Here is an 11,535-nt window from a genome sequence, read left to right as displayed (position 1 = left end):
AACCCAGATCTGTCTTCAAACTCAGTATTCTTGAATACCTCTCTCGCTACAAACCTCTCAGAGGGTTTTGGGGTCCTCTTCTGCGCTGAAGCCCCACACCTGGAACCCGACCTCCCCCATCTCCCGCAGCAGCGCCATGAACGGTCGCACCTGGGAGTTTTGGTATGGCAGGAGACAAAGAAAAAAAAAGGCACGTAAGCGCTATTTTGGGATGTCTGGTGGTAACAAATAAGTTTTCTCAAGGGATGAAAGTTTCCTGAGAAAGTTTCTGCTTAAAGGCAAAGAATGTAAAACACAGACTGGGAAGATAAAGAGGGACAACTCCGCGGGACAACTCCCCGCTCCCCAGTGCGGCTTTCAACCACCACAACCTGGAACCCCGATAAAGAAAACTATCTTTGCACCCATATATTTACATCTTGGACCATTATCGAACACCCACAAAAAGCAAAGACAAATGGCAAATAGTAACAGCGTGTGCGCTGTGGTTACCCTCCCCTCGCCAGCAGCCCCGGTGCTCCCAGCCAGCCCCTGCGCCGGCACCGCGCCACAACCCGGCACACAGCCCTGGGTTTGGCACCTGCTGCAAACGCTAGGCTTCCCTTCGAGACACAAAGAATTGATTTTAAGCAACAAAAAAGGAAAAATAAAAAGAAAGAACATGAGTACAGGTTTTTTGAAAGCTCCCAGACACAGAGAGCGGGTCCAGAGGGGGCCATGAAAACAATCCAAGGGCTGGAGCATCCCTCCGACGGAGAAAGGCTGAGAGCGCTGGGGTTGCTCAGCCTGGGGGAGAAAAGGCTCCGGGGAGACCTCAGAGCCCCTTCCAGTGCCTAAAGGGGCTCCAGGAGAGCTGGGGAGGGACTTTTTCCAAGGGCATGGAGTGATGGGACGAGGGGGAATGGCTTCAGACTGGAAGAGGGCAGATTGAGATGAGATGTGAGGAAGAACTGTCTCCCTGTGCGGGCGGTGAGCCCCTGGGGCAGGTTGCCCCGAGAAGCTGTGGCTGCCCCATCCCTGGAGGTGGTCAAGGCCAGGTTGGACGGGGCTTGGAACAACCTGGGCTGGGGGGAGGTGGCCCTGCCCGGGGCAGGGGGTGGAACGAGATGGTCTTTAAGGTCCCTTCCAACCCAAACCATTCTGTGATCTTTCCTAAACACTCCCCCTCGTGGGAGAACACATCCAAAACATTTCTAGCTCTGCTCATTTCCTTCTCTCCAGAAATCAGTAACCATCAAATAATCCTTTGCTTTTGTTTTATCCCTTTTGAAAAGGAAAAAAAAAAAAAAAAAGACAGATTGCTTCTAGTTAATAGAAGCAAAGCCAGTTTAGATTTAATTTTAAACTGGAAACAGAGACTCCTCTATATGAAGTATTTTTCTCTTTTAAACTGACTTGGTGCAGATTGCAGACATTGCCTTGAAGCTGTTTTGGATACGACGCGTGACAGCGAGTCTTATGGAGCAATAAACAGACCCAGAAGTTGCAAGGAACAGCACAAGTGTCACATCATGGGTTAGCAATTCAAAAATTTTTGGAAGAAGAGTTGTATTAGAAGTGCTGGGCTGATGAGGATGACAAGTAACTACACAGAATAAATCCTTTATATTGAACGGAACTGCTAATTGCATTTACTGCAACTACCATCTGTAATGCTTACCATCGAACTAGCTTATTACAGAGTGAAGAGTGGGAAAGAAAAACATTACTCTTGTTCCATACTTCTGTTTTAATGGCACGGCACAGCTAAACTGGGAACTTTATCATAGGAAGACATCTCCACCTGCTTCTCATAGAAAATAAATTATTTTACAGAAGTAGATACCATTTAATGCATCTGAAAAAAAACCACCATCCCACCCACAGAGACCAAAAGAAAACCTTGCAAAATGCATCTTGCGGGACACTTCATGACAGACCCCTCCAGCAGGAGTCTAAATACACAGATTTTAGGTTTTGCCTGAAGTAGGATTTAAAAAAAAAAAAAGTCTGTGGGTTCTTTATTTATTTTGGAAACAGTACCAAGTTCTTAGTTTCCCACGCAAACATGAAGTAGCTAATTCCCTTCACATCCTGCTGGACACCTGAGGTAGCGACACAGCAATAAGCTTATATCTAATTACACTTTACAGAAGCCTCCGCAGAAAGTGCTGCTTAAGGACATCCATACTTCCCTCAAGCTAAATTCAGGGTGAGCAATGAGGGCACAAAAGCTTTTGAAATTTAAGCAAAATGTAATTGAAGCTGAGTAACTAGTTAAGAAAGTAATTTTACACACACACGCTAGAACTGACAGTTCTGCAGATGTGCAGTAACCTGTGGAAAAAAGGCATTGCTCTCCCCACCCCCCCTTTTTTTTTTTTTTTGGAGATGACTTTGGCACTGAAAGTAGGGAGATTACAAGCTCTTGTTGGCACAGCTGTGACAAGTGTCAGTATACTGTTTTTACAAAGAGAAAAATTCCCCCCGCTGTTTATAACACGTAGCTGAGCCGGAGCCCATTCAATCATTTCGTGCCTCCAGGAAAGCTTTATGGGGCTTACGATTAGAGCGGTTACAAATCCCCGAAATCTCAACAGATGTTTGCACTGAACTCCAAGGATTCCTCCCCGTTTCACCAAATACAAGCCCACAAGAGTAATTGCTGTTTGACGGCGGAACGGCTCCCCAAATCCCTCGTGAACCACTGCAGGGATAACTACTGCGCACTGAGCGGACACCACCCCCACGGGATACCCGCACAGCCTCTCGGGTGCCATGGGGCAGGAGATGGGCGGCAGCAGCCTCTGCCCCAGCGCACACATTGAGCGCCGCGGCCCTCCTGTGGCTGCACGGCAGATACTGAGCATCACTTCCACTGGGAGAAGGAGAGCCGAGCGAGAAATACCTGCCGAATTCTTCAGGGAAAGGTAAATCCACGGTCAAATCCACTGGAACTTCTCCCGTGAGCAAACATGCGAGAGCTGGCAACCCCACGGACGCTCCAGATAAGGTTAGCGAGGGGGCAGCAAAAAGAGAGAGGACAGCGGGAACCGCAGGGACGAAGGGCTGGGGGGTTCTCTCACCTTCCGCGCTGCAGGCGAGCCGTAAGAAAAAGCAGGGTGAAGGTGGCGAGATCTTGTCCACAGGAACGCTTTACCCCCAGGACAATTATAAAGCAAAGCCTGCAGAATCAGAAACATGTACTTCCAGAGGAAAAAAGCAAATATTTAGCAGGAATAGTGTCCCAGTAAAAAAAAAATACAAAACCAAAATCTATTTTGTTCCAGTCCAGTCCCTTGGTTCCAAATTCTTTTTCTGAATTTATTTCAGCTTTAATGTGTTTGTCAACAACAGAGCGGAATGACGTTTCCTTCTCTAACAGAAAGCTAAACCTAAGCTTAAAGAAAAAAGAAAATAAGAAAATGTCTGAACTCTGAAAGCAGCACTTCAGTACAAGAATCTGTTTTATTTTTACAGTGCAGCAATTGAAACAATGTAGAAATTTAACTTGCAAAACTGAATTTATAGCACAATGTCTATCAGAAGGCAATACATATGTGTTGTTTTGTTTTTAATCATAAAATATTTCTCTGGACACCAGAAATTACAAACTCTTAACACTATACACCACTTTATTTTAGAGACTAATCATCATAATTTAAATCTATCTTATAAACAATTTCTTTTAAAAAACATATGGAAGATAAAAAGAACTCAAGTATTAAACTCAAGGCCTTGATTATTATTATTTTCTTTTCTCTTTTAAACAAAGATAGTTTAAGAAATGTATCAAAATGATAACTCTGTGGGTATTATAGCTACTAGTCAGGCTCTGTAACACACTGCTCCACAATTTCACGCAAGTTTGGATTCTCCATCGCAGCTGCTACTCTCTCTTTGTCATTGATTTGCTTGTTGACTGCAAAACATCACACGAAAAGTAATGTCAGAAGCAGTTTTCAGCGGTACTTTACACATACTGCATCAGTAACGTGACAAAGGCCAGATATCAGACTGCAGTGATGATTTTCCAAACCCAGCGAGTGCCCAGCTCAGACTGAGAAAATGCTGCTGTACAGTAACAGCACATTGTGTCAGCTTTCTTTTAATCAGAACCCAAGCATTTTCGTGACTTTTCTGAACGCAAGACGCTCTAATGACATGTCTTAAAATCAAGTGTGAAATTCATGACAAATCAGTAGTCCAAGTTTTCCAGGTTCCATTCCTAGTCATTCAAAGAAAGAAAAGAACCGGTTTTTCCCATACAAAGCTATCCAATGCTGAAGAACAAAAAAGCCTGGGACGCTGCCTGGACAAAGGCTTTAACAGCTGTTTAAGACAGTGATTTGCTATAGCTTTGAAAGAATTTCAATGTCCCGTAAAATTTATTTTAAACATTGACTGAGGAACATATATTTTTGTTACGATGGTGTTAAGATAGCGAGATCAACCAGGCAGGAGGTTCTTCATGTTAGTTATTCAGCCGCACAGTAGCAACTTCTTTTGTTATAAACACAACTCAATACCTGCAAGAACTGTGGGGTTGGTTTGTTTAAAAAACCCCACAACCCAACAACAAGAAGCAGACGTTCACGGTACCAATGCAGCTTTTGAAACAGCCTCAGCCACATGTTTCATTTTAAAGCTTTACCAATGTATTCATTTCTGAAAAGGACTTCTCAAAGACCACAACCACAGTCTCACTCATTCATAAACTCTACTTACTGTCTTCTTCAGTGGAATGTGTACCTTCGGATATGTAGATTTCCAGCTGGAGAAGAGATGGTGAATGTTAGATGCACACATTAACAGTTAAATATTTCCATTACTGGAAGAAAAAAATTGTGCAATACACATACAACGCATGTAATTCATACTTTTAAAACTGTTCACAAACAACAGAAATCAATGACAAGAGCTGATCTTAGACTTCACTGCAACACAATCACAAGACAATCTCTTCCCCCATTTCCGAGAGGCCCCAATCATCTTTCTTCAAAACTGTGGAGGCATTCATTCCTCAGCGACATCAGCTGCTCTTGTGACAAGGTACTTGCCGTTAGGCAACTGGGAAAAGAGCGGAGAATCGGCACTGCTTTCCCAACAAGTTCTCTGCAGGCCACAAACCAGGAACAATTTGGTTAACAGCCACCAAAATTGCAAGTGCCACTTTCGCAAGCTAAGCGCTTCCTTGGGAAGAGATTCCTAATAAGGTACTCCTAATCAGTCTTGCTCAATAATGAGAAACACAACTATTCTATTTGAAAACGGTAGCGTAATGCAGTATCCATTTCCTGCATGGGAACAGACTATAAGACTAGAATCTAACCAGACCTAAATCACATTTAACAGGCCTGGGAAAAACAACAACCCTCCCCCCCCGCTAAACTGCAGGGAGATCTCATAAAACTGATGTACCAAAGGAAAACCAAGTAAACAAATCCTACGCTTTTTACCTTATCTCACTGAAGCTAAACCTATTTGTTACCATGTGCCCAGCATAGCAAATCCCTGTCTATGTAATTTTCTAGAAATACGAGTCTCACTTTACACTGTTTAATTGGAAAGATGAAGCTAGCGACTAGAAAAACAAAATAACCACAGCAAAAAAAATCAATACCAGAAATCCTAAGCTAATGAATTTATAAATGAAATTATTTCAGGCAGGTTTCCAAAGGTCTAGAAAAGTCTATGTTTGTCATTGAGGATCCGCTCTTAGTTCCTGGTGGGACCAAAACAGTTTTAAGGATATATTAACCCTTCATTTCCTCTATAGTTTCTTACACTCCAGCAGCATAGCCAGGGCTGGCCCCCGCTAGGGACAGCATATTGACCAGGTCAGGCCCCTGTGCCATCTACACAAGAGTTCCTAAGACACAGGTCATAGAGAGATTCCCTCAACGCAGTTCCAGTTTTGAATTCTGCAGTTCTTCTAAACTCTAATGAACCTGTTCTGAAGATTTCCTTCCTAGGTGACGCCTACATAAAGTAGTGGAACTCTCCTTAACCGGTTTCTAGCTGGAAACAGGGTAGCTCTCTTGCTTTCAGGGCTCACTCACAGAGCGTTGGTCCACTGGAGAGAACTCTCAGATATCCCAAACGGTACAGCGGAGTCAGTAACTATTAATATTTTACATTTATGATACTTAGGTATATTGAAATATTGCAGAAGGCCAAATTTGTTTTCACCAAGGCAAAAGTATGACTTGGATGCCTTGTAACATTGGATTTGAAAACACCCTCTCCTCCACCAAGCAAGAACCCAAATGACAGCTGGCGAGGAAATCCCGTGAAACACAGTGTATTTCAGAACGGCAGCAATAAATGGTCTTTAGTAAAGCAAAGGAAGAGCCACAGCTATTCACAGATCCCTTCAGGTGCTACACTACTGCAACACTCCCTCCCTCCATAGGCAAACAGCAAGCTTTAAGAAGACCCCAGTCCTAATCACGGCTTGCAAATTACTTGATCCTGCAGTATACGCTCTCTTACAGAGAACTTGGCATACATTCACGTCGTTTAAAGTAAGTTCTAGAACAGATACTTTACCTTATGTCTAAAAGGCAAACATCTCTGAAGTTTTATTCTTAAACAAAGGCCTGTTTAAACAAAAGAGAGAAGAGATTTTCTAATAAAATTCAAGGTTTGAGGTGCATTTTCAGAGAATCCACATTTAACAATCAAAAAACACCAGCAAAATTGACAACCTTCTCCTTCTGTATTCTGAGCAGCAGAAGCCAGAGGAGACTAAATAACTCGTGGTTTGGCCCTTTGGACATAGCTTCTCAGTTAAGCCCACACCTGCCTTACAAGCGTAGGACGTCTCTGGTCTCTACACACCTCCTAGAAACGCTAAATACCGACAAAGTTCTCCACTTCCAGCTTTCTTCTATTTTTTTGATAGAGCTTCCCAGCTCTCACTGTGGCTGCACCCGTACTGAGAAGAACGCTTGGTTTGTTTTCTAACACTTATTAAAAAAATCCAACATAAATCGCTTGAAGACCACAAGCCTCCAATGACTCAGGGGCAATTCAAGCTCATAATGTCCCTATTTAACACCTAACGTACAGAGGAGTGCTGTGGTTCACCTTTGGGAGCGAGACCCAAGTTTGGGGACACCTCTGCCACGAGTCCATTACAGTTTCCCCACAGGGCCTGGCAGCCCCAGTTTGTCCTCAGGCTGAGCCAGTGGCAACAGCAAACATTCCCAAAAAGAACTACCAGCTTAGAGTACTCCGTACAGATAAGGAATTTTGGAAAAAAAACGACCAAACCTGTTTACTGCCTACGTTCTTACATATACTACCCAATTATTTAAAACAGTTACCATAACCCTTCCCTGTAACAGCACGAGGAACTGTGCTCCAGGGGTCACGCAATACGGATAACGACTGCAACATCAAGCAGACATCAAAGACCTGATTGACATTTAAGTGCTGAGAACGTGATTTGCATGAAATTTAAGATTTGACATGTACATCACCGATGCTCAGGTCTGAGCCTTAACCCACTCACATTCCTAACAGGGTCAAACTGCAAATAAGTTATTACTCTTTGGCATGCTAATGCTTTACTACCTAGAATTTACTCTCTGCGTAAAGCTGCAAGAGTTTATTTGGGCATAAATACATGTACTTCTTCATTAAACTAAAGACTTATTTTCCCTTATATATTTAAAATACACTTAGAAATCTTAGTATTGATATATAACGGTAAGAGTTGCTAACCTTGGCACGTTGAAACAAATCATTTCAGAGATCTCAGATGTGGCTTTTCAGATTTGATCTCGCCACAAATAATAAGGAAGAAAAAAAGCAAAATAAGCAGTGTACATTCTCATTCAACTTAATTGCTTTCAAATTCCTAACAGTCCAGATTTTTTTTTTTTTTTTTTTTTTTTTTTAAAATCTTGGATTGCATGTGGGGTTCTTTGCACGTGTGGCAATGGAGAACAGCCCACAAGGTAAGGGAAAGATAAGGGAAACAATTACAAAGTTTTACCTTATTTTTTTTTTTATTTAATACCTGACAAATTTTCAATTTAACTTTACTAAAATAATTTGGAGAATATAAAGAAGGAATTCCATATTACTTCCCAGTAGATTTTTGAGAGCTTGTCTTTGAAGTTTCCCTAACTTGATAAAAACAGATGGATGTCCCCACATTTCTTTTGGCTTTTGTTTGTTTGCATCACTAGTAGGGTTCTTAAGACGAAATTCCTGGTCAAACTGCTGGCAAAGCCATACTGAACTTTAACAAAGACTGATGTTATTCAGACAACTTAAAATTAACTTTACGCTCATTGTTACAGATTTAAGGAGACAGAAATCTTACCAATGAGAGTAGCCAAAGAGCAATGAGGTACTGTTGGTGTAAACCTGATGATAACCAGATACTCATCTTCACCTATCTCTTGCACTTCAACACAGCTTTCCGTTACCACTTCCAGTTCTTCTAAAGTATTAGGCTTCTCCGGGTCTCGGATAGTACGGATTATATCTAAAAGAGAAGACAAGCGACCGACAATAAAGCAGCTTTCCTGAATTTAATAAAAGGTAATTTTATTAGACACCATCTTCCCAGCATTGTTTGTTTTGCTCCTCTTCAGAAAAGACAGAGCTGTAAACATCAGTGACACATTACGTCGTGAGTTGCTTCAGAACTGGGCAAATGGAGGCGTTTGTTGTTCACTGTACACATATTTTTCACATTCCAGTTCTCAACTTGCTATCATTTTTACAGTCCCATTATAATAAATAGAAATCAAAGCATGCCTATTACAGGATATGTATTACCTTCAGAACTACAGGTCATATAGTATTAGCCTATCTAAAAGATACAGATAGAGACAGTATTTCAGAGAGGTTTGCTGGCCTTTCAGCTTTTTCAAAATCTAACTTAAGACAAGTCAGATTTCCTTCTCATCTTCTCTCCACTTCCCAGGCTGGGCCTCACAGGTAAGATTTTTGAAGACATCTTAAGGAAAGCCAGTACAAAAATGATGCACTAATTCATATTTATCTATATCAGTGGTGACTTCCTCAGCTTGTAAAATGTGGGGATCAACTAGGTTTAATATACCTGTATAGAAATGACAAGCAGCAATGCCTTTAGAGAAGCAATGTGTTCTGGATTAGCTTAATTCTGTTTCATCGTACAATGATACGGAAGTACATTTATTGTTGCTTTTCCATAGAGCAAAAGATTTTAAAGTAATATTCAATAAAAGCTACAATATTTGATTATAGGACACCAAAAAATAATGCACAAGAGAGTACATGAATTCAGTAAATTACCTAAGAGCCCGAAAAAATAAGTCTCTGCATTTCAATGCGTTTGCTGAGTAATGCAGCATAGAAGGCAAGGCCGTGAGACCTCTCGCCTATTCACATCTGTGCCGTGTACACGGCACAACTTGAAGAGATAGCAATTTTGACAGTGGAAGCCAAACCTCGGAAGTTCCCAGCTGTCACCTCTCACTCTCTTCTGCCTTGTATACAGCTGTTTCCCCTTTGCCAGTACGGGTACGAGCATGTCTGGTACAAAAAAGTTAACTAAAGGGATACAGGTTAAGATCAGTTTAAAAAAACAGGTGGAAAAAAAAAGAAAGGGAAGATATTTTTAGCTAGCTGAAGTGATTTTCTTTTTAGTCTAGCCCTACCAATAGCTCTACTACAGCAGCTAACTGTATTGCGAAAGCAAAATGACACCAGCCTTCAGGATGGCAAGTTACTTCAGTCTATATCTTCAGGTACAGACAGACCCACCCAGCTCTCAACTGGGGAGCTGCAAAGCTGCTTTCAGTGCGTTCCTGCCACGAAGCTGATGGGCCCAGCCTCTCAGCAGGGATCATGGGCGTAGTACAACTCGGCACTAATACTGCTATATTATTGCCAGGCAGGAAGGAAGCAGGCAGCCAGCGGGCAGGAACGGTAGTTCATGTCTGTCTGGACTCCATCCGTGCAGGCATACCCTAAAGTCTCTCACCTGTGAGGGAGGAAAAGACTTATATTTGTACAGTTGTACAAGCTTTCACTCCTGGTGCTCACCTCACCTTCTCCGAAGCTCTCGCCCTCCTACTTGAATTGCTCTCGAAACCTAGGTAACCCTTTCAGCACGGCTGGGAAGCACTTGCTGTCCAAAGTAAGGTGTCATCAATCATACCATAAAACAAAATTTGGGATGAATGAGAGAACTGAGCCCCATTCTCTAATTTCCAGGGAAGCAGATAATTGCTCGAACCATTCTGAAGCCCCCAGCCTGTTCCTCTATCCAAATCATAAGGATGCGATGCTGCTGAACTGCAAACTTAGAAGGCACAGTAAATGCCACAACGCTATTTGTTCCACGTTCCCAAAGAATTGATAAACGTCCCCTCAATTACATTAAGAATCATGATGGTAAAAAGCAAACAAGCTGTCTAGCTTTCTTAGAATGTTTTCGAGCAAACAGATTAATAGCCTCAGTTGTCAGATGGCTAAAAGGTATTTTTACCCTTTTTTCCATTGTTCTGCCTCTAGTATCACTTCTCGCTTGAAGTTTTAGACAACTGCGTAAGTCTAGCCAAACAAACCACCCCAATGAAAACAGAAAGGCTACTTAAAGAAAAAGTTTTTGATCCTGCAACATCTAACCCCACTTGATTTTAAGCGGGGGAATTCTCACTGGAATGACTTGTGGTGTTTTATCCATAAGAATAGAATAGTTCAGCTGGAAGAGACCTACAATGATCATCTAGTCCAAGTGAAACGACTTCATATACACATACAACAGAATTATCTTCATTATCTCATTTCCTTGTAATTTCTGATACATTTCTTCCTCTATTTTTAAATTTTATCCTCTTTCTATGTGAAAAGGCACACATAAAGAAGAAATTAGTTACGTCACCAAGCAGTGAGAGGAACAGTAAAGCTGATTTAGTTCAGCAGTACTTCATGGATGTCTCTGGTCTTTTAAATCTAAATTTTACACAGACAGATGCTTTAGTTCCGCAAAGATCCTGCACAAGCATAACCCTACAGATGAACTGAAATCAAGAGGACTACTTACATGCCTAAGGTTCGTAACCTAACTTACTACTTACAAGCACTAACGTTTTAAAGTACCTATGCTTAAAACAACACTCAAGTTTTAAAATTGAGTTTGTTTTACATTGTTTTCCTCTTTTATTCTTTTTCTATGAAACTGTACAGTGCTGCACAAGATCCTCACGCTACTCCTGACTGCCTACAAAATAGCAGCGCCTTGAAGCTTGGCAGCGTTTTGGGAATCCTCTAAGATCCTTCGTGCAGCACTTCCAGAGCTGAAATCTCTCCATATTTTACAAAAACCTCAGTGATTCAGTACCAGAAATCTCCCTTTTGCTGGACTGCCCGGCTGACCTTTCCGGAACGACTTGCCTTTCCAGGTGTGTCCAGCTCCTCTCCCGCCTAAGGTGATGAAACACGACGGTACCTCCGCCGGCGCGGGGGCTGAGCGACCCCAGCAGCGCCCCGGCCCCTTCCCTCCCGCTGGGAGCTGGGAAGCGGCAGGAGCACCCACCCCTCCAG

General features: G+C 42.2%; 1 protein-coding gene across 1 annotated transcript; it reads right to left on the bottom strand.

Annotated features, from left to right (window-relative positions):
* Positions 1–3,455: 3,455 nt before the first annotated feature.
* On the bottom strand, positions 3,456–8,797 carry FAM96A (family with sequence similarity 96, member A). Its single transcript, XM_009881162.1, has 5 exons — positions 8,779–8,797; positions 8,318–8,482; positions 6,532–6,581; positions 4,708–4,753; positions 3,456–3,901 (listed from the first exon to the last, which is right to left on the bottom strand). The coding sequence occupies exons 1-5, from the start codon at positions 8,795–8,797 to the stop codon at positions 3,804–3,806; spliced, it is 378 nt and encodes a 125-aa protein (XP_009879464.1). The 3' UTR covers positions 3,456–3,803.
* Between the last annotated feature and the right edge of the window lie 2,738 nt (positions 8,798–11,535).

This window comes from Charadrius vociferus, unplaced genomic scaffold (assembly GCF_000708025.1).
Source record: "Charadrius vociferus isolate BGI_N301 unplaced genomic scaffold, ASM70802v2 scaffold623, whole genome shotgun sequence".
NCBI lineage: Eukaryota > Metazoa > Chordata > Aves > Charadriiformes > Charadriidae > Charadrius > Charadrius vociferus.
This window is presented reverse-complemented; position numbering and strand designations above follow the sequence as displayed.

Bases quoted from the DNA above. Each gene is read 5' to 3' on its own strand.
- FAM96A (XM_009881162.1), bottom strand. The intron at 6,582-8,317 runs GTAAGATTTCTG...TTGTTTAAACAG, and splicing joins CTCTTTGGCTACTCTCATTG to GCCTTTGTTTAAGAATAAAA. The intron at 4,754-6,531 runs GTAAAGTATCTG...TCTCTTCTCCAG, and splicing joins GTTTGCCTTTTAGACATAAG to CTGGAAATCTACATATCCGA.